Consider the following 26,441-nt stretch of genomic DNA (forward strand, 5'->3'; position numbering starts at 1 on the left):
ATTTTTCAATTTATCACCTATATTCAGAAACTTGGTAATCAATGATATTTAGTAGCATTCTTCTTTCCACAGTAATTAATGCAAAAAATAATTTAATGTCAATCCGCAACCATGTGAATTAATAAAAATATCTGGTATAATACTCATTAACTGGACAGCTATACAGTTAAGATCACGTAGGTGCTTTCTCATTTAGCCTTTAATTCCTTCCAGGTCCCTGGTATTTACTTGTGAAATGTGTTTGAGATCAGCAGTATCGTGACATTCACAGTCTCTGACACGCATGCCACACCTCTGGCTGGGAGAAACAGGCAAGGTCAGTACCAGTGAACAACAACCAGGAAAGAATACAGACCTCTTCCAAGTCAATCACATCATCCTGTGTGCTCTTGGTAATAATTTCATGTGCTCAACACTCTGCTGGCACTTGACACTCCTATGGTGATGTATTAAAAATGCATTTAACACTGGGAGAGTTTCCCCCTGTCCTAAACCTACATGCTTTGAAAGGGTAAATTCAGATCCTAGGGACTTATCTGGGCCTCCATTAGAATCAAGATTTTGAACGTATACATTTTCTATCCTTATCGTCTCCTACCCCAAAACATTTCAGTGCCTGAAATGGCTGCCCATCTTTGTCTTCTTCTAGAAGCTTCTTGTTAAACTCTATGCTTGTGTTCTTATCTATTACATGGAAGGCCCACAAACCACAAGCAATGGCCCCAAATTTTCACATATCTGTGTCTCCCATATTACAGACTTATACATTCTGCTGTTTCAAATTGTCCACATACTGCCACTGACTGATGAGTTAATCTTTTTTTTTAACTCACACACACCCACATGTACCCATGCTTAATGAATTCCTGGGCAAGATAACTCCTAAATGTGCTGTGAAGAGCAGGACTAGCTCTTTCAGATTAGGAGAGTATCACTATTTACTATCTTTATTTAGTAATGACCTGGATCTAGTGAGCAAAGCTACTTTCTCAAGTTTCATTTGTGAGACTCTTGGCGCTTCTATGCTCAGACCACAAGGGTGGTATTTGCAGAAAGCTCAAGAGGAGGCTCTCACAAAAGCCACAAAAGATGCTCACACCAAGCACTGGAGAGACCAGGTCTACATGTTCACTTGCCTCGGTCTGGGGAATAGGATACTGCCGCAGTGGATGAAGACAGGCGTTTGCTCATGGGAGGCTCCGTCTGCTTGGGCAAATTCATGGCTGATGTTGAGAGTGTGTCACATGCTGCAGAGAAACGCATTGAAAACATTCATACTCATATGACTTGGAGTGAGAAACACATATCCCCAACTGTCCTTCCTGTCCTCATCCACACACTCTCTAACCACACTACGTTCGGCTTCAATCATATTTGTGCAGCTACAGCAGCCACTGGCCTATAGCAAGATTTTACCTATAATTTCTTCATTGTGTTAACCTCCTCAATTTCAAATAATTCAGCCTACCTCAAATGGTCAACTGAAGACATGTTAATCCCACCTGCAAATCATTTTTTTGTGTCCAGGGATTTGAAAATATATTAATAAAACATAAAAAAATGAAACTAACTTAGATCCAGACATAAATCACTAACAAAATCTTCTATGGCCTGAAATTATGTACTGAAAGTGAACTTTTCCTGAAGGTCATCTGCCGCTCAGGTTCAAGAAAGACGCAATTTGTTATACAAGGAGGTGTGTTTACATTATAATAACCTTTACTAGTCTATTTTTGCTCTTGTTATAAAAGATCGAGGCAAATGTTCCTTTTGCAAATGGTTTAATGGTTTAGGTTTAGGATTTTACCATGTAGCCCTAGGTTTGCTGCTTTCAAATTCCAGTCATTATTTCAGACTTGTTTCTCAATTAAACCATTATGCAAAATAAAAGTGCTCTACCAAGCTGTCTAGCCTAAAGAAAAATGAAGTATGTGTATCCTTCAGTAATACTTTCAAAATCCACATCTCTGTCATCTTATTTTTAAATGAGAGAATAAATTTTTAATTAACTTGAACTGAAATAAAAAGTATAAAAATTTGATTTGGGAATAAATAAATATTTCAAATGATATAAAATTTAATACTCCTACTTTTCAATGTTTTTTGGTATTTTTAAAAGCTTTTTTTATTTTTATTGGAAAGGAAGATTTACAGAGAGGAGAGACAGAGAAAGATCTTCCGTCCGCTGGCTCACTTTTTTTTTTTTTTTTTTTTTTTTGGCTCACTTTTGAAGTGGCCACAATGGCCAGAGCTGAGTCAATGAAGCCAGGAGCCAGGAGCTTCCTCCAGGTTTCCCTCATGGGTGCAAGGTCCCAAGGCTTTGGGCCGCCCTCCACTGCTTTCCCAGGCCACAAGCAGGGAGCTGGATGGGAAGTGGGACAGCCCAGACACAATGCGGTGTTCATATGGGATCTCAGTGGTTGCAAGGTGAGCATTTAGCTAAGAGGCTATTGTGCCAGGTCCAATTTTCTATTTTTTTTTAAGCAACCTTAACGTTCTGGGAAAAATTAATCATGACAGAAAACTAAGCCTACATGGATGCACATTTCCCTTTTGCCTCAGGATCCTATGTGTATAGAATTTTTCTACCAAAATTCAGTACTTTGTTACTGATTATTTTTCACTAATTTTGGTCTTTGAAAATATAATATTAAAATTTATTTGCTCGGGTCCAGCGCAGTAGCCTAGCAGCTGAAATCCTCACCTTGCACGCGCCGGGATCCCATATGGGTGCCAATTTGTGCCCCAGCGGCCCCACTTGTAGCCTGGGAAGCAGTCAAGGATGGCCCAAAGCCTTGGGACCCTGCACCCACGTAGGAGACTCGGAAGAGGCTTGAGATCCTGGCTTCAGATCAGCTCAGCTCCAGCCACTGTGGTCACTTGGGGAGTGAGGCAGCGGACAGAAGATCTTTCCTCTCTCTTTCCTCTCTGTATATCTGACTTTCCAATAAAAATAAAAAATAAATCTTTGAAAAAATTATTTGGTTTTGATTATTTGGATTTTTTGGTGCCTTCTTAAATACTCACCAGTGTCAAGCTCACTCCCGCTGCACTGAAGAGGAAGGACGGGGCCAATGCTATGTGCACTTGACCCAGGCAGCACAAGCTCTATTAAGTAAGTTATTCTTTGTCAAAGGAGGCCAGAAACCAAAGCTATTTATTTTCACCGCTACTATGATATATGTTGCTGGTGAACACCGCATCTGTAATCTTACATCTTATTTTCTCATTGCCAGATAAAGACAGGTTGAATTCCCAAGTCCTTATTAAATGAAAAGGTTTTGCCAGTACTGTCTTTCATAGAGATCATAAGAACTTCCCAAGTCTGTATCCAAAAGACACAGCCTGTTTGAGAAAAGAAATGAAATACAAAGCCAGATTATCTAAAGATTCAATTCCTAGTGTTAGTAGTGATGGTTTGCCTGTCATTCCCTGTTAAACACTTGTTCATTCACTACATTAACACCAGGCCCAAGTATTCTATTCAAAGTTCTGTGTTGATAGGTTTTGGTAACTAGAAGTGATGGGAATGTCCTACTACTTAATACCTAAAACAGATGATCAATGACATTGTTATAGAGTTACATACATAAAAACCAAACACCAACACAACTGCTCCAGGCAGAAATCAGTGAACTGAGCGTGAAATGCGTCCAGGACACTAAGACGTAAAGCATGCACAGCTCCATGATGACAGAAGAACAAGGAATTATGGGCATGCCATTCACATTTCTAGAAAAAAAGTCTGAAGAGGTCAAACTAAGAAATCAATTGTAAAAGTGCTTAGGACAGACACAGAAATGAGAGTGATCGGGACAGTTTCACAGACGCCATGGCGCGGTGACGCTCGGCTGTACCGTTGGCAGACTCGGCGGCGGCCCCTGCATCCGGAGCAAGAGTGCTGGCTGCTAAAGCTAGAGGAGGGGGTGGGGCAGTTTCAGATTCACCTACACAGCAAAACAGCAGAGCAAAGAGAGGTGAAAGAAAAAAGTTCCCAATTTGTTGTATTTTAATTTCTAATTAGAAAAACTGAAAAGGAACTTAAGTGAGTTGCTAACTTCTCAAGAAAGGAAAAAAAAAATATTTTCACTGCCAAAGGTTAAAACAGCAACTGAGCCAAGTAAAAGAAATGACTATAAACACTTTCTGTCAGAAACAGCTAGTATATCACTCACTCCTGCCCAGCAGAATGCTAACATCACTGAAACATCAAGCAACACTGGAAAGAGGAAGCGAGTACCGAAGCACACAGTACACTGAACATTGGAAACTTTAAAATGAGTGTGAACCAGGGAATGAAATAAGTCACCTTGAAGCAAAGACTGAAAGAGCAGCAAACATTCATAACAAGAAAAGAAAAAGCCCATCTCTCTTGGCGAGGCAGCCCTGCTGTTCCCGCTTGTTTCCAGAGTGGTCAATCAGTTCAGCCCTGGGCTTGCCCACTGAGTGGCCAGGCTGTGGATGCATTTTCTTTGTTTGTTTGTTTGCTTATTTTTTGCTCAACCTTAAAGCACTGTAACTCTATCAACTGCTATTTGCCAGCAAAAAGGTATAATTTCCCTTTACAGAAATGCATGCAAAGGAGGTTTGGCAGTTTCGAACACTACATCTCCAAACGGTCCCTGTTAAATGTACAATGTGTCCCTCAGAACCAAGCTGCTCCCAAGTTCTCCCCAGGAGGGCCCTGCACCGCAGACAGCCCTCAACTTACCATCCCGAACTCCAGGTCCTGTGGCCTGGGATGCTCCCCATGAACACTTCTTCTTCAGTTCCAGCTGCTGCGAGCGCTCCAGAGAACGGCGCATCATGGCCTCGAGCCGCTCCTGCCAGTCCACAGCAAGCGTCAGTGTCACAGAGCAAGATGAAGCAGCCAGCCCTACCACCGCACTGTGCCTCAGTGCGCACGCTGAGTCACCAAATGAGCTTCTTTGCTCAGCATTCAAACCCAGGCACTCGTATTCCCTCTGCTTCCGCAGCTGCACCACCGCACACGGGAGGAGTTTCTTAGTGGGTGGAGAATAAACAATGCATTTAGGCTACCGCTGCTCCTTATTGTGAACACAATGTCCCGGCGCTGTCCTTTCTCCTCCCTGTCCCCTCCTTCCCCAGGAGAAGCTTCCATTGAGCCAGACCTTGATGTCTTTTTTTTTTTTTCAAGATCAAATAATCTTTTTTTTTTATTGTATTTTTGTTGACAATCTTTACATAGTTAATTCCGGTAAAAAAAAAAAAAACAAAGGTTCAGGGGGTATAGGGAAGTGGGTAATAGTATTATGTCCATACTGTTTCCATCATGTATCTGAGGTAAAGGGGGATATTGATGGAGAAGCCCCACCCAGTTTCCCACCCACCCCAAGTCCTGGATGTGGGGCATGCTCTGAGATCCTTGCTCAAGTGGTTTTAATAGTTCTCCAGTTATGAATCGCTGCCAGTTTCACTCGATGAGGTCATCCACTGATTGACACAGTCCATCATAGAGTCTTCATTTGCCCAGTATTTCGCTGCCAACATATAGCTGAGATGGTTGATTGACTTGCTCTGTCCTCTGTCTTTTCTTGGCTAGGGTTCTGAGTCTAGCAGTTCGATTGGGGAGATCTCCAAAGAAACTTTGAGGTATTCCCAGACCAGATTCTTGTATGCTCTAGCAAGCACAGGGCCCGGCACAGTCCATCACCACGATCAGCTGGTGGTTTCAATTGCTGGGTTGGTTCTGTTTTCAGTCCTGACTTCCACTGGAACCAATGGGTGTTGCAGTCCAGCCTGGCTCTGCCCAGCACACACTCGGCCCTTGCATCAACCAGTGAGAGCTGCAGCCTAGTCGGGGCGACCCACAATAACCCCCACCAGGCCCGCCCCCGACCCTGGTTTGCCAGTATGTATAGCAGACTAGTCCAGTCTGTCCCACATCCCATTTGGCTCTCATACATGTCAGTGGGTATTAAAGCTTAGTTCCATCTAACCAACTCAACTCTCCAGCCCTCACGGATGTTGTTGAGTGCCTCTCTGTCTAGCCACCCCAGCCCCCGTCTAAGTTTTCATGTCCTCCAGCGGGAGTAGTGACCCAAGAGGGAGGAACCCACTATTTCCCTCCCAGGTCTCTCTCAGTCCCGGTTTATGCACTCTTTGGGTGGTTCTGTGATTTGACTTGACAGAATTAGTCCCCAGTGCCAGCTTCTGCCAGCTGATGCTGTGGCTAAGCCCAAACATCCCTCACCCACTCTAATTTATGCTTGCACCAGCAAGAATAATCAGCCCAGCCTGGCTTTTCCCTGATCTAGTCCACGTGCAGCGCACAGGTGTTGCAGCCTTGCTTAGTCTGGTCTGTCCCCATCCCAGCCCAAGCTCTCCAGTGGGAGTAGCTGTCTGGCGAGGGGACCAGCCCCTTAATCCCCCCGCCGGCTCTGCCCCTCCCTTCCTGGATCTCGCGCGTGCTGGTTGGGTGCTGCAGTCAAATCCAGTACAGGCAGCCTCACCCTAGCGTTCCATAGTGTGCACTGGTTTTGTTGCGACCAGTCCCGGCTCGACCCACACTCTGTTCTGGTGTTCGGATTTACCAGTGTATGACATGAACTGATTCAGCCTGGTCTGCCCCTGACCCATGCCAAATGTATGCCAGTGGGAAACTTTCCATGGCCTATTCTGGGCTGTTTCCTATCATGCTTCTTGCGCTTACCTGCAGGGACTGTGTCCTGCCAGAGGAGTTGCCCAGGTTCCTCCATCAGAACCTCTCCCAATGCCAGATTTTGCGCATACCAGGGGGTCCTTGAGCCAGCCCTATTCAGTTCACCTCATGTCCTAGCAGGAACAGTGGCTTTTCCTGGCTTGCTTTCACCCCGTTCTGGTTCTTGTTGTTGGATGTTTCAGCCCAGCCATGGCTCGTCCATACCCACATACAGCTCACACATGGCTCAGTATGGGGTTGAGACCCAGCCTAGTCAGTCCCACATCCACCCTGGCTCTCCAGGACACCAGAGGGTGTTGGGGTCTGGCCTGGCCTGGTGCATCCAATCCCAGTCCACACTCGTGCCTCGGGAGATTGCAACTGTTTCCTAGATAGAACGCAACCCCATTCCAGCACACGCGCTCCTTGGTGGGAACCTCAACCCAGTTAAGGTGTCCCCTTAGCTCCCCAGCTGGGCCTGTTCCTAGCCATAGATCATGCGCCTGCCAGTGGTTGCTCTGACTCAGCTTGTCTCAGTCCCTCACTTGTCCTGGCCTCTGCCTTAGACAGTGTGACTTAGTGTCCTTGACTCAAGTAGACCAGTAGGTGCAAGAGCATGGCTCGGCATGACCTGTGCTCCATGCTGGTTTCTAGTTTTCCTTGTAGGCTAAGGTTTGCTCAGTCCTGCCCAGTACATTCTGTTCCGTTACCAATTTCTTCAAAGGAGGAGTTACCGCCATTGGGAATGTTAAGGATTGACTGAGATCCCAGAAGCACAGTGGGATCAAACTGGAGCTACCCAAGCAGCAATTCAGACAACCAATACCCCAGAGCTCCCAGGCCGGGCGGCCAGCAGGCAGAGCCTGGCATCACATGGTGCACTGGCTGCCCTGGGTGAGGCCGAGGACTCGTTCACTGCCTTGCGGCAGTGTCTTTGGCGTGAGCCCCCAGCACTGGGTCCGACCCGGCAGGGGCACCCCCCACAGCCGCCACATTGTGAGGAGCGGCACTTGCCCCCATCTCCAAGGCCCGAATCCCCAGACCTTGATGTCTTTAAGAATAATGCTAGATAAGCATTAACTCGTTGAGGCCTGCCTCCAGGCAGTTACACAGTATCTGGAAGAACTAACATTTTGCTCTAGAACGCACAGCAGCCTTTCTGGGTGAACGCATAGAACATTTTGATTTGACAACATTTTAATTAAAAATATAATTTCACTTTTTGTAGCCTTAAGCCTAACTTTTGGGGGTAATACTTTATGATTTATTTATTTTGCAAAGCCATATTTTTATATTAGAACTTCCTAAAGGGCAATCAACTGTTTTCATACTGTGACACTTCTCTGTTTCATAATTTTCTGGGAATAACACCTCATATTTCAAATACTGGATAGAGCAGTCATACTTTCCCAGAGTTACGTAGGTTTGAGTATGGAAGGAAGAACCAAACAATCTGTAATTCAAAGAGAAGAACAACAATACAGCTTTTCTCTGAACAGGATTTATCTAAAAGCACTCTGCTGAATGAGCCAAACTGCTCCTTTCCGAAAGCTGTCCTTGGCAGGGAAGGGAAGCGGCTCTGATTCTATGAGGCCAGCTGCACAGTGATGCTGCGGATCCCAGCTGCTGCCCGGGCTCCCACGGGAGAAGGGCCGCTGCAGAGCCAGCCGCTTCACTGGGGCTCTTTAGCCCTCATAAAGCCCAACCGAGGGGCAGCTCTTAGCAACGCCAGCAACCCATACAAGCACCAGTCCAAGATTCTCTCTCTCTCTCCCCCTCCATTCCTCCCTCTCTCCTTCTTGGCAACTCTTAAAAAAATGTTAAAACAAATCCTGAGGTGCTACAGATTTGGGTTAATTCTTGCCCAACTCCAAAACAAAAACCTACAATTTCCACATGGCTTAAAAAAAAGTGAGCAAGAAAATTAATTTAGGACAACATCAACTGCATAACCATGATTTAGAGATCAGAAACAAGTTCTTTTATTTCACTTACTAGAAACACATAAAGGTCATCCATGCGGTATCTGGATAACTACACTAGAAGGGGAAGATGAATGCTTAGCTTCACAGGATTTTTGCATAATTTTCCTCTAAACTGAACTTTGCTAAGAGTTGTTCAGTTTTGTGAGCAGAAAAAGAGGATTTCTTTTCTCAGTCCGCTGAGTCCCAGATTCCTATGTGCTATCACCTGTGCTCCAGTGTGGGCCCAGGAACCCATCCTGAGTTTGCATTTCCTCATAGGATCCTGTCCTTAAGACCCTGGCCCACTAAATTCTGATGACTGACCCTGGTAATCTGCCAAACAAAACTTACAATTGGGCACCTGTGTTGTAGCACAGAAGGTTAAGCCACCATCTGTGGCACCAACATGCCACACGAGCACCAGTTCGCGTTTTGGCTGCTGTACTTCAGATCAAATCCCCATTAATGGTGCCTGGGAAAGCAGCGGAAGATGGCGCAAGCGCATGGGTCCCCACCACAAGACTGGAGACAATCAGGGGAGTTCCAGCTCCTGGCTTTGGCTTAGTCCAGTCTTGGCCACTGTGGCAATTCAGGGAATGAACCAGTGGGTCAAAGATACCCCCCACCGCCTTTTCTCTATAACTCTGCGTGTCAAATAAACACATTTTTTTTTTCAAATAAATACATTTTTAAAAAAAATTAAAAAACACAGCTTGGAGTAAACAGAACCTCTCTACCATTTGATGCCTGAAGTAGGGTCACTCAAGACTGGGGCTGAATACTTCATGATATGGATCTGACATTAAGTATTTAACAACAAACATTAAAATCTTTCCTTCTCGAGCGCATTTAAGATCGGGTGGGTTGTGGTGAATCTCCTCCGTGCCAGGTAGATCTCATAAGAGTGGATCAATGAGAACAAAGCGACTGAAGTTCATGGAGCCAGCCAGCCCACTGACCAGGCAGGAGGGCATAAGCAGAAGGCAGTGCTCAGTGAAAGGCAAGCCTGTCTCTGGCCTAGTCAGTCACTTCTAGAAAGACTAACTCAGCCAGCTACCTTGAATCCACTGAGCTACTCCAAATGCCATTCTGGAGATTTCCTCCTGCCCAATGCTGGAGTTGGAAGCAGTGTTTTTGAACCGGCAGTTCAGTTTTTTGGACTGAAAGATGAAGGCACAGCAATCAGACTGTAGTCCGCAGGTGCAAGCCGCAGCCAAGGCTCTTCCTGAGTCCTTTACTCACCAAGAGCTCCAAGCAAATCACCCGAAATGGGTGGCTTCTTGGGAAAAGGTGGGGCTAGTTTTGCTAATGTATTTTTTTTTATTTTTATCACAAAGTCAGACACACAGGAGGAGAGACAGAGAGGAAGATCCTCCGTCCGATGATCCACTCCCCAACTGAGCCGCAACGGGCCGGTGTGCCGATCCGAAGCCAGGAACCAGGAACCCCCTCCAGGTCTCCCATGTGGGTGCAGGGTCCCAATGCATTGGGCCATCCTCGACTGCTTTCCCAGGCCACAAGCAGGGAGCTGGATGGGAAGTGGAGCTGCTGGGACTAGAACCGGTGCCCATATGGGATCCCGGGGCGTCCAAGGCGAGGACTTTAGCCACTAGGCCACGCCGCCAGGCACCGCTAATGTATTTTTAAACTAAAAAAAGAGGAAAGTAAATATACATAGAGGTTCTTCAAAAGGTTATGGGAAATGTATATTATGAAAAAGTATGCACTGATTTCAAATATTTTTCACAGCAAAACAAGTTATCATCATATTTCATTTTCCATGAACTTTTTGTAATACTCTTACACCCTTATAAAGTGATAAACAACTGCTCATAGATTTAAAAAATACTGAATTGATACGAATGCATTCATATTCTAAGAGTGATAGAAATTACCCAATTGCTATATATTGTTCATACTAAAAGATGAGTCATATCTTAAAAATAAAAAATGATTACCATAAGATACAACATATGCTTATATTCCCAAATATACTTATTAAAATCTATAATCTAAATAACTTTCTGAATACATTTTGAAAATTTAGTAATAGGATTTTGTAGGGGTGACTGCATTTCATTTCTTGACAAAAAGGTTACTAGAAAAAAATTGTGATTAAACCTACAAACTGCATTAAAATTTAAATACATTGGCACCTTTCATCTGAAGGTAGACTTCTCTTCCAGCAGTGGATAACAGGAGCATATTCTCCTTGTTCACAGCTCTTGCTCTGACCTTGTATTTGCCCTTGGAAATCAGATTCCTGGACACCCCCAGGTCTATATCACGAGTCCCTATTCAAATAATTCCCTGTGAGCTTTAATTTAGAGAAAAGGTTAGTTCTAACAGGTGTTGGAGACCAATAAATTCATTTCCTCCACTTGGAAAACAAGCAAATCAAGGCCCAGACAAGTCCATGGTTTGCCAAAGGTTACAAGGTGAATTAGCGCCTGCGCTTTGTAGTGATTACTGCTAGTGATGCTTCCACTTGGCTGGGTCACACTGATAGAGGCCGCGCCTTGGAGGGCCTCGGCTGAGCCGCCTGGGGGGGGGGACCTCGGCTGAGCCGCGGGCGGGGGGGGGGGGGGGGGACCTCGGCTGAGCCGCCTGGGGGGACCTCGGCTGAGCCGCCTGGGGGGACCTCGGCTGAGCCGCCTTGGAGGGCTGGCTGAGCCGCCTCGAGCACTGGACGGCTCCGGGAGCTCACCTCCTCCTCCCGCAGCTTCTGCTTCCTCTTCTCTTCCACAGCAGCCCTCTTCTGATCCTCCCGCTGTCGCTGCTCTTCCAGTTTCCGCCATCGCTCCTCAATTTGCTTCTCATACTGGAGCTTGGCTCTCTTCTGCTTCTCCAGAATCTGTTGTTCCCGGGCAGCTGGAGAAGGAACACCAAAGAGATATGTCCTATCCAGAGCATCCCAGGCTGCCTGGATTCAGAACAGAAACCAAGAAGAGGGAAGACCAAAAAAGAGCCTGATGGGATCTCCTAGGATTTAGTGACTAAGTCTAGCACCTTTGCCTCTAGCTCGGTTATGACCCTAGGCTTGTTAACTATATAACCCTGTGTCTTGGCTTCCTACTCTGTGAAGTGTTGTGAAGACTAAACCAAGAAGATGCATGTCACACACACAGCAGGTGCTCCCATGCACAGCAACTACAATGACTGCTGCTATCATTGAGTAAAAAAAAACCCAGCTAGTTCACATGACAGTTTGAGGAATAATATTTATAAGGGTATATCACTAACTGAATTCACCATGTACCAGACCCTGAACTAGTTAAGGTGGTAAAAAAAAAAGTATTCTTTTCCTCACAGTACAGCATAGTAAACATGACTTACCTGTCTATCTCGCAGGAGGTTAAGATGGCCTTTATCAAGCAGGGCTCCCTGCTTTAATGCAAAAATGGACTTAAGTGCCAACTTCCTCAGTTCTGACGGGGGTCTTTCTAGATCTCCACGACAGAATCCAAGTGAGTGTAAACAGTGAACTCTGGAGGGTACCATGATTCCCCTTGGTTTAGGGCAGCAAAGGTATCTTTTTCTTTGTCATGACATCCATATAGCCACTAACAGTGCCTGAGACACAGCAGACAGTCCCCATTTGCTAAATGAGTAAAAGAACTGTTGCAAGAATTCTGCATTACTGAATAGGAGAGTTACAGCATAGGGTCACTAACCATACTCATCTAGCAATTGGCCTACGTTTCTTCCCATTCATGTAAGGAGCTTTAGAAAAGTCCCAGCCACAAATCATGCAACTTACCCAGGCATTTCTCTCTTTCTTCTCGTCTTTCTTTGGCTAATCTTTGTCTCTCATCTGATTTCAAAAATCCATCCATACCTACAAGAGAGAAAACATGATGATTTTTCTTTTCCTTTTCCTACAGGTTGAATGCTACAGGCAGCTGGGCAGGTATCCTTGGCCTTGCTGCAAGCACACATGATCCGTAATGAAAAGTCTAGACTATCCCCTTGCATTACGCACCGCAGGCAACAGCAAAGGGCAGCAGCTGCCGCTCCACCCACGCCAACATGTGCTGTGGTGGGGCTCAGACCAAACCCAAAGGACCAAGCTTTTTTTTTCATTCTCTGGCCCTGCGAAGGTCAGAAAGTGTGGTAAGGGACAGCCGCCTGGCAGAGTGTAAAGACCCTCAGCAGGGCTTTTGCAGCTTGGTGCCAGGCCTGAGGCACTACTGCATCAGGGAGAGGAAGGCACAGAAGTAGACAAAATTCTGAATGTCTATTACACACAAACTCAAACATCCCAACTGCTGAAAGAGAGCAAATGCCAAGAGACACACAAAGCTATGAAGGTCAATGTGGTGTAATGTAGTGCTCAAATTTGAACTCAATCTACCAATTGTACTCCTATGTCAATCTTAGTACGTTATAATCATAGAGAAGGGCCCAGCATAATACTCTACTGACTAAATCCTCACCTTGTATTTGACACTTCCCTTCCAGCTCCCTGCTTGTGGCCCAGGAAAGCAGTACAGGATGGCCCAAAACCTTGGCACCTTGTACCCAAGTGGAAGACCTGGAAGAAGCTCCTGGCTTTGGATTGGTTCAAGTCCGGCTCTTGTGGTCACTTGGGGAGTGAACCATCAGATAGAAGATCTTTCTCTCTGTCTCCTTCTCTCTGAAAATCTTACTTTCCAATAAAAATAAATAAATCTTTTTTAAAAAAATCATAAAGACACCAATATTATGTATTCCTATTTATGAATAAAATGTCTATAATATATAAGGTGGAACATTTCACAGCTTCCTCCAAAATGTGTAGGAAATACCCCTGAAGCTCCAAAACTGCACCCCAGCAGCTCAGAACCCTAAAGGACTTTTAAAGGTCAAACGGATCTTCTTTTTAATTTTTTTAAGGTTTATTTATTTTTATGGGAAAGTCAGATATACACAGAGAATGAGACAGAGAGGAAGATCTTCCATCTGATGATTCACTCCCCTATGGTCACAATGGCTGGCCTGCGCTGATCGAAAGCCAGGAGCCTGGAACTTCCTCCAGGTCTCCCACACGGGTGCAGGGTCCCAAGGCTTTGGGCCGTCCTCGACTGCTTTCCCAGGCCACAAGCAGGGAGCTGGATGGGAAGTGGAGCAGCCAGGACATGAATTGGCACCCACATGGGATCCCGGCATGTGCTGGGTGAGGACCTTAGCCACTAGGCTACTGCACTGGGCCCTAAGTAGAACTTCATGGTAGTTTTATTAGAAATAATTTGCTGCACTCTGTTGTAACTGGTCATTCACAAGCATAACCAATATAATGTTTAAGTGCATTGCTCAAGAGAAATCAGCTTTATTATGATCACAACCATATTCACTTCCCTTGCACCTAGGTTTTCCGCTCTGGGGGCATTACCTGCTGACTTCACAATGTTCCTTGCTGCCAGTTGTCTGCACTCACTCTCCAAGGAGGTTCATGCACGTCATGGACCCAGAGATGTGATAGAGGGAATACGGAAGGGGGACGACACAACACTAGCAAACTGCCATGACTCCCCAGATGTATCTGGTTTTATAGTCTGGATTACACGTCAGGAATATTAAAGCTCAAGAGGAAAGCATGAGAACATCCACCTTAGCCTGTAAGCACCACTCCTTACGCTTGCTTTCAGTCATCCCTTAATTATTATCATGCTACCAACAATATGAATGTCATCAAGAATTTAAAGGCCTTTGGAACCAGTGTTGTAACACAGCAAACAGACCCCTCCTGCGATGTCAGCTTACCATATGAACTTCAATTTGAGTCCTGACTGCTCCACTTGTGATTCAGTTTCCTCTTAGAGGCCTAGAAAAATCAGCAAACATGGCCCAAGAACTTGGGCCCCTGACACAAAATGGGAGATCTGGAAGACGCTCCTGTCTCCTGCCTGGTCATCTTGGGAATGAATCAGAGGATGGAAGATCTCTCTCCCTGCCCCCTCCATTTCTTTCTATTCCTATGTGTGTGTATGTAACTTTGATTTGCAGATAAATACATCTTTTAAAAATACTTTACAGGGGTTCACACCGTGGGGTTGGGGCAAAAGCAGCTCCCTGCAGCGTGGCGGCTGTGGGGGGTGCCCCAGCCAGGCCGGCCCAATGCTGAGGACTCAGGCCAAAGTCACTGCCGAAAGGCAGCTGACCAAGTCCTGAGCTTTGGGTGGCCAGTGCGCCTATTTGGCGTGAGGTTTTGCCTGCTGGCTGCCCGGCAGCGAGCTCTGGGGTTTTTAGGCCAGTGTGAGTGTAGGTGAGGGATTAATTCTGGGTGATTCCCAGCAACAGGGTCCCAGAACTTTCTGGCAAGTGTGGCGACTGAGACCTGGTGCTTTGGAGGGGAGAGTCTATAAGATCTATTTGGGTCAGACTGATTCACCAGCCCAAATGGGACATGTGCGAGAGCTAAATGGGATGTGGGACAGACAGAACAAGCCTGCAGTACATACTGGCATGCATGGGAGCCAGGGTAGGGGGCAGGCCTGGTGGGGTTTATGGGGAGTCGCCCCAACTAGGCTGCAGTTCCCACTGGTTTGAATGAGGGCCGAGTGTGACATGGACAGGATCGGGCTGGGCTGCAACACCCATTGGTTCACATGAAGACAGGGCTGGAAACAGAACTGACCCAGCAAGTGCAACCACCAGCATGAGCATAAGCTGATTGGGGTGATGGACTGTGCCGGACCCTGTACTGGCAAGCACACACCAGAATCAGGTCTGGGATCACCTCAGATGAAGTTTCTTTGGAGATCCCTCCAACTGAACTGCTGATCTCAGAACCCCGACCATGAAGGGACTATGTAGGCCAGTGGATTCTGAATAGATTTCATCGCGATTGGAATGGTGAGAATGGCAGCAATTCAGAACTGTTGAACTATCAAAACTGCTTGAGCAGGACCCCTCCCTTTGTTTCTCCCTTGACCCCAGATGCAGGGGGAAAATGATGATATCGGTGTGGAAACAATGGTATCACCCACCTTCCTGTAACCCTTAACCTCTGTACCCTAATCAACTAAGTAAGATTATTTTAAAAAATTAAAAAAATACTTTAAAGACCAAATACTGGGCCTGGCACGATACCCTAGTGGATAAATCCTCAACTTGCATACACCGGGATTCCATACGGGTGCTCCAGTTCCCATTCAGGCCCCTGCTTGTGGCCTGCAAAAGCAGCAGAGGATGACCCAAGGCCTTGGGACCCTGCAACCCACGTGGGAGACCAAGAAGAAGCTTCCTGGCTCATAGCTTCAGATCGGCTCACCTCTGGCTGTTGCAGCCACTTAGGGAGTGAACCAGCCGATGGAAGATCTTTCTATCTCCTTCTGTCTGTATATATGCTTTTCCAATAAAAGACCAAATACCTCAGCTCATGTAGGTACTGTACAATCTGACACCAATCTTTCTTTCCAGCTTGACTTCAACACTGCCTTTTCTTCACACACCTTCTTGTTCACTTCATCCCTTCTTAAGCTCCACAGGCCCCACGCTCACTCTGCTTTCCCACAGAGATGCCTCTCTGTAACCTGGCCTCCCCCAAGGGATTCCAGACCTCTGGATATACCCAGCCAGCCTTGTCCTGTGGCTTGTCATGTGGCTACAAGGCAAACACACAATGCTCACAGACTGGTACAAAGTTGGTGGAAGGGGAGCAGGACAGAAGGCCGTCTTCTTTCCCATCAACATTTTCAGGTTGTAGTATGCACTTCATGTTTAATTAGCAAAGATTACCTCTGTGTAAAAAGCTATAGAGAAAAGCCTAGGACAGCTGGACAGACACTCCCATCAGTACCCAAACCAACTTATTCATCCAGCAGAACCCAAGCTTTGCTCTATATTGCCCATGCACCTCTAGGTACTACTAGGCCCACTACATATCGAAGGTAAGTCTCAGAATTGTTGAAAGTGCCCTTCAAACAGGAAAAAGAACAAAGAAAGAGCACAATTCAAACTATCACACTACCTTGATGTCCTATAAAGAGGTGGCTTACTCCAAAAACATACATGATTTCCGCCTGCCCCCTTGTGGCCAATGAGAGAGTCACACCTTCAAATCAGAAACTACTGTAAGTGCTCACCACTGTTGTCATCACTAGCATCAAAATAGGAAGTAACAAGTAGTTACTAGGGCTCAGTTCAAACACCTGATGACAACAGAGGTTCTAATGTGGTCCTTGTATCAGATGCATAGTCGCAGAAACACAGGAACAAAGTTAATTAACTTGCCCTGGGTTATTCTGTGAAAAGTAGTCAAGCCAGATTCCAAGAACACAGTTTGAGTCTAGAACATACACTTTCTTTTCAGAAATTTTTCAAGCATTTACTTTTATTTGAAAGTCAAATTTACAGAGAGAAGGAGAGACAGAGAGGAAAGATCTCCCATGTGCTGGCTCACTCGCCATGTGGCCGCAACGGCTGAGCTGAGCCAATCTGAAGCCAGAGCTAGGAACTTCCTCCAGATCCCCCACATGGATGCAGGGTCCCACATGGCCTTTGGGCCATCCTCTGCTGCCTTCCCAGGCAAGGAGCTGGAAGGAAAGCAGAGCAGTTGGAACACGAACTGGAAACTATATAGGATCCCAGTGCTTGGAGGTAGAGAATTAGCCAACTGAGCCATCACGCCAGCCCCACGGGACCTATAACTTTTTAACAACTATTTATCCTTTATTTTAAAGGCAGAAAGAAAAAGAGATATCTTCCATCTGCTGGTTCACGCCTCAAATGGTCACAGCAGCCTGTCAGGGCCAGGACAAAGCAGGGACCAGGAACTCCGTTTGGATCTCCCACGTGGGTAGCAGGGATCCACGCACTTCAGAGCTCCCAGGAACCTTAGCAGGAAGCCATCAAATCAAATGGAAATAAATAACTCTTAAAAATGAGTCTACAAATCTAGAAAACAGAAGTATCAGCCTAACTTATCAGGTAACTGCGACGGAGGCGCCGCGGGCACAGACGGCAGAAACTGCCTAGCTAGGCTCGTCATTTTGTTCTTCCTGAAAGCAGGACTTGGTAATTACCTGAGAATGGTGCACGTTGTGTTGTAAAGACAAGTAGTACCACAGGATCTTCCTCTTACTTAAGGCAAAAAATGTACATACATTACATACAGTTCTGTTCCTTGGGCACATAAGGTACTTTCAGACCCTCAGCCACATAGGACTGGTGGCTGCTATCCTCACAGTGGTGAGAGAAGTTGGCAGCTCACTCCGCTGAGGGAACCAGCATATGGAAACTCTCTATCAGATACTCATTCATGATTTCTCTCTCCCAGTTCCAATACCTATTTTTCCACTGTCAAAAAACAAAAACAAAAACAGAATCAATTGTGCAATCCTGGTTAGAATCTAAAGACAAAGAATAGGAGACATTGTCAAAGAAGTCCGCTACGCAGGTAAAGGACACGGGCAGCCATGCCAGAGGCACACCTGTCCCATAACTAGGACAACAATGCTGTCCAGGGAACCAATATTCAGATCAATGTTCACCTCTGAAGCAGCAGCCTTCTCCTACGCAATTCACCCCTAGGGGAAATTAAAAACCATTTTATGTGAACAGAACAGCATAATATCTCATGCTTGCACTGACTTGTTCTTCCTTAGAATCCCTGCTCTACTTGGGCTATAGCAATGTATTTTTTCTTTAGATTTATTTCATTTTTATTGGAAAGTTAGATATACAGACAGGAAGATCTTGTCTGTTGATTCACTCCCCAAGTGGCCGCAACAGCTGAAGCTCAGCCAATCTGGAGCCAGAAGTTAGAAGCCTCTTCCAGGTATCCCTCGTGGCTGCAGGGTCCCAAGACTTTGGCCCATTCTTGACTGCTTTCCCAGGCCACAAGCAGGGAGGTGTATGGCAACTGGAACAGCCGGGATTGGAACTGGCTTTAAAAGTTCATCACATTTAGAAATTTTCTTCCCAGTCATACTCATATGTGTACAACTGAAATGTCAAGAAAGAAAGAAAGAAAGGAAGAAACAAACAAACAAACCAGGGATAAAAAATTTCATCCAATAAGAACTCCAAAGAAGGTCTGGAGTGATGGCCTAGTTGTTAAATCATTGCATTGGAGCCAGTGGTATCTCATATGGGCACCAGTTCATGTCCAACTACGCCACGTACCTTGCAGCTCCCTGCCTGTGGCCTGGGAAAGCAGTCAAGGATGGCCCAAAGCCTTGGGACCCTGCACCCGTGTGGGAGACCTGGAAGAAGCTTCTGGCTTTAGATCACCTCAGCCCCAGTCATTGTGGCCACTTGGGGAGTGAACCAGTGGATAGAAGATCTTTCTCTTTGTCTCTTCTTTTCTCTGTAAATCTGCCCTTCCAATAAAAATAAATAAATCTTTAAAAAAAGAACTCCAAAGAGAGCCATACACCTACTTTGGGGGGGGGGGTCCTCCCTAGTCCTGCAAGAGTTGCCAGCACTCAACCACTAGATTTTGCACAGACTCTTTCCCACCCAACATTAATGTTTGGAATATAATTTTTTAAACACTTATTTATTTTTATTTGAAAGGCAGATTTTTACAGACAGAGGAGAGAGAGAAAGAGATCAGCTTATATTCTGGCTGCTCCACTTCTGATCCTGTTTCCTGCTAATGGCGTGGGAAATCAGCAGATATAGACCCAAGTCCTTGGGCTCCTGCACTCCAACTGGCTCAGCTTTGGCTAGTGCGGCCATCTGGGCAGTGAGCCAGCAAATGCGAGATCTCTCTCTCTCTCTCTTTCTTCTTCCTTAACTTTGTATCCTTTTCTCTCTGTAACTCTACCTTTTGAATAAAAATTAAAAACTTTTAAAAAGGGCCCGGCAGCGTGGCCTAGTGGCTAAAGTCCTCGCCTTGAAAGCCCCGGGATTCCATATGGGCGCCGGTTCTAATCCCGGAAGCTCCACTTCCCATCCAGCTCCCTGCTTGTGCCCTGGGAAAGCAGTTGAGGAAGGCCCAATGCATTGGGACACTGCACCCGCATGGGAGACCTGGAGGGGGTTCCTGGTTCCCGGCTTAGGATTGGCGCACCGGCCCGTTGCGACTCAGTTGGGGAGTGAATCATCGGATGGAAGATCTTCCTCTCTGTCTCTCCTCCTCTGTGCATATCTGGCTGTAATAAAATGAATAAATCTTTAAAAAAAACTTAAAAAAAATGAATGATTATACTTGGTCCAATATTGCGGCACCATGAATTAAACTGCCATCTGCAGTGCTGTCAACCCATAGGGCTGTTGGTTCAAGTCCCATCTGCTCCACTTTCAATCCAGCTCTCTGCTAATGTGCCTGGTAAAGCAGATGAAAATGTCCCAAGTCATTGGGCCCCTGCACCCACATGGGAGACCAGAAAGAAGCTCCTGGCTCCTAGCTTCAGCCTAGCCAAACCTACACTTCTCCTGATATTTTTAGGGGTGAATCAGCAAATGGAAGACCTCTCTGTGTCTCTTCTCTCTCTAGTACCTTTTTTTCATTTCTTCTTATTATTATCATTACAATTTTATCATACAGCTCCAAAGGCCCTGGAATTTCCTCTACCCTCTTCCCAAATCTGCCTCCCCCAACTGAGTTCTCCCACATCATTACAACAGCATAGTTCTTCATAAACAGTCATAAGTCCATCATTGCGGGCACGGACAATGGCAGAGAGTCCAGCATCCTATTGTCATGACACATCCAACTGCTTCACCGGGAGTCCATCTTCGATCTGGAGGTAGAGATGCACACTGCACTGTATCCTCACATCTGGACATGCCAGTCTCCGCTACAAGTCACTATACACCACCACCACCAACTGAAAAGCCACAAAACAAAATCAACAACGGGAAGAACAACAGAAATTTGCAATGCCATGAAATTAAACAACATGCCACTGGATGTGATAGTCTCCATTACACAGTTACTATACATCAACTTAAATGAAAAGCCACAAAATCAACAACGAGAAGAAAAAAGAAATTTATAATGCCATGAAGTTAAATAACAATGCTACTGTATGATCTATGAGTCAGTGAAGAATTTAATGAGAAACAGTTTTGAAGAGATGAAACTAAAAAAAAAAATCAAAATCCCTGAGATACAGTATCCACAGATCTTTGTGAGATGCAGCTCCTGTAGGCAACAGATAGATGGGTTTTGTGTTTTTAATCCAGTCTACCAATCTATGACATTTGGCTGATGAGTTTAATCTATTTACATTCAAGGTTAATATAAATAGGAGTGGTAATTTGATCCTGTCATTTATCAATGGGTTGTCCACTGATTCAGTCTTCTGTTATTATTTTACTGGGATGTTTTTCACATTTGCCTTTGGTTTTGGTGGGTGCTATTCCTCTTCTCTGTCAAGAGAACATCTTGAAGCATCATTTGTAGGGCAGGTCTGGAAGAGGCATATTCTTTGAGCTTTTCTTTACTGTGGAAGAATTTTATTTCATTATCAAAGAAAAACTTTGCTAGATACGTTATTCTGGGCTGACAAGTTTTTCTTCTTAGAATCTGTAATATGTTGCATCATTCTCTTCTGGCCTGTAGAGTTGCCTGTGAGAGGTCTTCTGTGAGTTGAATTGGCATTCCTTTATATGTCAATTGATTTTTTTTTCATGTGCATATTTAAGGATCGTTTCCTTATGTTCGATTGAAGAAAGCTTGATTATCATATGTCGTGGTGAAGATCACTTTTTTTATTGGAAAGTCAGATATACAGGGAGGAAGAGAGACAGAGAGGAAGATCTTCTGTCTGATGATTCACTCCCCAAGTGACCACAATGGCCAGAGCTGAGCTGATGCGAAGCCAGGAGCCAGGAGCCTCCTCCAGGTCTCCCACACAGGTGCAGGGTCCCAAGGCTTTGGGCCATCCTCGACTGCTTTCCCAGGCCACAAGCAGGGAGCTGGATGGGAAGTGGAGCTTCCGGGATTAGAACCAGCACCCAAATGGGATACCGGCACGTTCAAGGCGAGGACTTTAGCCTCTAGGCCACCACGCCAGGCCCAAAGATCGCTTTTGGTCAACACTTTTAAAGAGTTCTGTGCCCCTCCTGGATGTTGTTTCCCAAATCTTTCTCCAGATTAGGGAAATTTCTCATTATTTCATTGAATACATTTTTAAACCCAGTTTTTTCCTGCACCTTCTTGAACTCCCATAACTCTTACTTTTGGCCTTTTAAAAGTTTATTTCAATTCTTGCATACTTTTTTAGCTCTGCTTCCAGCTTTTTGATTGTTTCCCCATTGTGACAAGTAATATTTTCCAATTCTGAGATTCTTTCTTCTGCCTCCTTCATTCTTTCATGGAGACTTTCCTCTGAATTCTTAATTTGCTCTATTGCATCCTTCATTCTAATAATTCTACTTGATTTTGTTTCAGTGTTGCTATTTCCTGTGTAACATACTCCTTAAATTCCTTGAACTCTTGTATGTGCTTCTCATTGTTGATAAGAAGCTTTATGAGTTTTCTAAATTCTGTATCCCCCATTTTCTTGATGTCTTCCTCAGTTAACTCTGAGGTTGGCAAAGGCTTTTGTTCTTTTTCAGGGAAGTCTTTAGTAATGCTCATTGTGCCTCTGTGTTTTGTTTTGCTCTTGGTCATCTCATTTCTAATCAGCAGATTCTTCTCCTTCTGCAGGTCCCATGATTAGGGAGCTACCAAGTGTCCTCAATACCTAGATTGTTGGCGGTGCTGATCTTTCTGGAACCTGCTGGCCTTTAGGTCTGAGGGCCACACACTGAGTTTGCTCCCAGCTCAGTGCATACACAGGACACTGTTGTCCCTGTAGTCTCAAAGCCTTTCCCACACTGTACAAAATGGCATCTAATATGCCACTCATGGAGTTCTGGATCTGCTGACTGTTAGGTTTGCGGGCTACTGGGATCTATTTTGGGTGGAACCTATAGAATGCCACATTGTTGCAATTTCCTGAGCCAGAAATCAGTTCCCTCCCAGTTTAGTGCATACACAATCCTATCCCATAGCCTTTGCCTGCCTATGTAAGATGGTGCCTAATTTGGCTCCACTAAGGGTCTGGGCTTTGAAATCCACCCTGTTCCTATACCACCTGTTTAAGACTTGCTGCTCAGTCTCTGCTCCTGGTCAAATCAAACAAACCAGCAGCAAGGCAGTTCTCTGGGTTCACCTCCTGTGTTCTCAATGAACTCCCCTTCCCACCTGGTTGCTGGTGGACTTCCAGCTGTCAGTGCAGTTCAGATCACTTCTTGCTGAATGCTGCTGGGGTATCTGGTCACTGCAACACCACGTTGTTGTTCCCACCGCTTCCCTGTGTCCTTCAGTCTCCAGGTGCCCCTCTGCCTTCAGTCTCTCATCTCCTAATTCCTGGAATGTGCCCTATTTGCTTTACCCTGGCTGTTCAAATGTATCCTTACCCCATTCCACCATCTTGATTCTCTCCTCTCTCTAGTTCTGAATTTCAAATGAATCAATAAATCTTAAGAGGGAGCTGTTACCTTGCAGCAGGTAAAGCCACCACCTGTGATGGCAACATCCCATTAGGGCACAAGTTTGCATTTCAGCCACTCCACTTCCAAGCCAGCTCCCTGTTGATGTGTCTGGTAAAGTAGCAGAGGATGATCCAAGAAACTGGTGAAGACACTGATGTATCAATGCATTTTTATGAACATGAATAGAGATGTCAGCAACTCCTGAAACAGAAAGAACTGGCGAAATAAAGAACTAGTTTAAGAAAATAAATCTGGGGCCAGTGCTGTGGCATAGGAAGTTAATTCTTCACCTGCAGGGTTGGTATCCCATATGGGTGCCAGTTCATGTTCTGGCTGCTCTACTTCCGATCGGCTCCCTGCTTATGGCCTTGGAAAGCAGAAGATGATCCAAGTTTTGGGCCCCTGCATCCATGTGGGAGACCCACAACAAGCTTCTGGCACCTGGCTTCAGATCAGATCAGCTGCGATCATTGTGACCATTAGAGAGTGAACCTACGGATGGAAGATCCCTCTCTCCATCTTTCAAATAAAAACAAAATAAATAAAAAATTTTAAAAATAAAATTAATCTGGAGGCTATCACTACAGCATAGCAATAAAGCCACTGCTTGCAGTGCTAACATCCCATGTCAGTACTGGTTCGAGTCCCAGATGCTCCACTTGCAATCCAGCTCCTGCTAATGCACTTGAAAGGTAGCTGAGGACGGCCCAAGCACTTGGGTCTCTGGTTGCATGTAGGAGACCAGGAAGAAGCTCCTAGCTCCTGACTTTTGACCCCTGACCATAGCAGCCATTTGATCTCTGTTTCTGTGCCTTTGAAAAAAATAAGTCTTTCTTAAAAGAGAAAACAAATCTGTACAGGCATTTGGTAGAGCAGTGAAGGTGCCTCCTGAGATAGCTGTATTGCGTAATGGGTGCTCGGTTTGAGTCTCCATTCCTAATGCACACCCGCGGAGAGAGTAGGTGGCAGTTCTGCTGCCACTGTGCAAGCCCCAGACAGCACCTCATGCTCCAGCCTTCTGTCTGGCTTAGCCCTGCCTGTTGCACACATTTGGGGAGTAAACATCGGATGGAAGATCTCTTTCAAATAAAGTAAAATTAAATCTTAATCAATGAGGCGTAAAATTAATTTTTAAACTTTTTTTTAATGGGAAAGCAGATTAACAACGAGAAGACACAAAGAGAAACATCTTTCATCATCCGCTTGGTTCATTCCCTAAGTGGCTGCAATGGGCATAGCTGAGCTGGTTCAAAGTCATGGCTCAGGAATCTCCTCTGGTTCTCCCACACAGGTGCAGGGTCCCAAGGCTTTGGGCCGTTCTCAACTGCTTTCCCAGGCCACAAGCAGGGAGCTGGATGGTAAGTGAGGCTGCTGGGACATGAACTGGTGTCCATATGGGATCCCGGCAAGTGCAAGTGCTAGGCCCCATTACATTAATTTAAAAAAATATATATTAATTTTTATTGGAAGGAAAGAATTACAGAGAGGAGAGAAAGAAAGATCTTCCATTCACTGGTTCGCTCCCTGAATGGCTGCAGCAGCTGAAGCTAAGCTGATCTGAAGCTAGGAGCCAGGAGCTGCTTTTGGGTCTTCACATGGGTGCAGGGTCCCAAGCACTTGAGGCATCTTTCACTGCTTTCCCAGGTCACAAGCAGGGAGCTGGATGTGAAGTGAATTAGGCGGGATATGAACCAGTATCCATAAGGGATGCTGGAGCTTACAAGCAGAGGATTAGCCAATTGAGCCATTGCACTGTCCCCATAACATTAATTTTAAAAAAAAGAATATATACAAATCAGAACAAAAAATCAGAACATTTGTTGTAGCAGCTAAGATGCCATCTGGGATATCCATATCTCAAACTAGAGTGCCTTGGCTAGAGTCCTGGCTCCATTTCCAACTCCAGCTTTTTGTTAATGCAGACCCTGGGGGGCAGCAGTGATAGATCAAGTAGTTGTGACCCTGACACCCACCTGCGAGAGACCTAGATTAATTTCCAAGCTACTGGATTCAGTGTGGCTCAAGCTCAGCCATTACACGCATTTAGGGAGTGAACCAGAGAATGACAGATCTATCTGTGCGTCCCCCTCTCTTTCAAATAAATGGAATTCATTCATTCATTAATTTAAAATGTACACAAATCTATGCTACTATATTTAATACAGTAAACTCACTAAATTCCTAGAAATTTTCTTTGAAAACAGCTAACTGACCTGCATGTGCCAGAAAAATCTCAGCTGTGTTGAGTATTACTAATAAATGATTGCTAAAATGATTTCCTTGAATCACAATTGTACCTAAAGAGAGGGATGATATTACTTTTCTACTCCAAAATGTGAAACTGATCGAACTTTGAAACAATACAAAGAGCAAAGCACTCTGGCATCAAGGTCAAATAACAGTGAGAACGGACACCCCTCCTGCCCTCAAATCTGTCTGCAATCAGTTCCTGTTATAAAGTTTTCTGCATAAGGTTATTAGAAAACATATTGCAGCAGAGCCCCCCGAACTATTCTAAGCTTCCTATTCCATAAATCGGAGATAGGAATACCATTCTAGGGGCTGGCATTGTGATACAGTGGATGCAGTCACCACTTACAATATGGGCGACACATGTGGTCACAGTTCAAGTACTGAGTGCTCTACTTCTGATTCAGCTCCCTGCTAATGTGGCTGGGAAAGCAGAGGAAGACATCCAATTTCTTGGGCCCCTGCACCCATGTGGGAGACCTGGATGATGCTCTGAGCTTTAACCTGTCCAGTCTAAGCTGTTGTAACCATCTGGAGAGTTGAACCAGTGGATGAAAGATCTCCATCTCCTCCTCCGCTCTCTGTAACTCGGTCCACATGAGAGACCCAGGATGAAACTCCTAGCTCCTGGTTTTGGCCTGGCCCAGTTCTAATTGTTCCAACCATTTGGGGAGTGAACCTGCAGATGGAAGTTTTCACTTTTTCTCTCCCTCTCTCTGTGTCTGCTCCCTCCCTCCCTCCCTTCCTCTCTAACTGCCTTTCTAATAATTTCCTTTTGGAAAGAGTTCTACTCTAGTGAGGATTAAATGAGACGGCTTAGGCACTGCTTAACTGTATCTAGCACACAGCATGATCTAAATAAATGAAGCTATTGCAGTACACATATTTCTGCTTGTTACTCTCCCTCTTCTACCACTAAGGCCATTTGTACACACCCCTGGAAGCCAAGCAGGGTATCTTTCTTCGTGGGGTGCTGAAAAGTACACTTCAAGGATACAATCTTAAAATCCAGGTGGGCATTATTTTCCATTAAATCATACTATTAATAGGTATATGTCCTCTTGATTTCTTGTTTTCTGCAAGAAAAACTTTATCAATCATTGACTTTTTTTTTTTTGCTTACTTTCATTTTTTCACCTGTAGACACATGC

At 45.2% G+C, this 26,441-nt stretch overlaps 1 protein-coding gene across 1 annotated transcript in view; it reads right to left on the minus strand.

Moving 5' to 3' along the window:
- The window catches only part of MAP7D2 (MAP7 domain containing 2), a 95,616-nt gene that overhangs the window by 34,035 nt on the left and 35,140 nt on the right, over positions 1-26,441 (minus strand). The window contains exons 2-6 of the mRNA XM_058658567.1: positions 12,386-12,463; positions 11,333-11,496; positions 4,712-4,823; positions 3,858-3,947; positions 1,137-1,247 (exon numbers count right to left, since the gene is read on the minus strand). Coding sequence (XP_058514550.1) covers positions 1,137-1,247; positions 3,858-3,947; positions 4,712-4,823; positions 11,333-11,496; positions 12,386-12,463 — 555 coding nt within the window. The remainder of the gene's footprint in view (positions 1-1,136; positions 1,248-3,857; positions 3,948-4,711; positions 4,824-11,332; positions 11,497-12,385; positions 12,464-26,441) is intronic.

The sequence above is a fragment of the Ochotona princeps genome, chromosome X (assembly GCF_030435755.1).
Source record: "Ochotona princeps isolate mOchPri1 chromosome X, mOchPri1.hap1, whole genome shotgun sequence".
NCBI lineage: Eukaryota > Metazoa > Chordata > Mammalia > Lagomorpha > Ochotonidae > Ochotona > Ochotona princeps.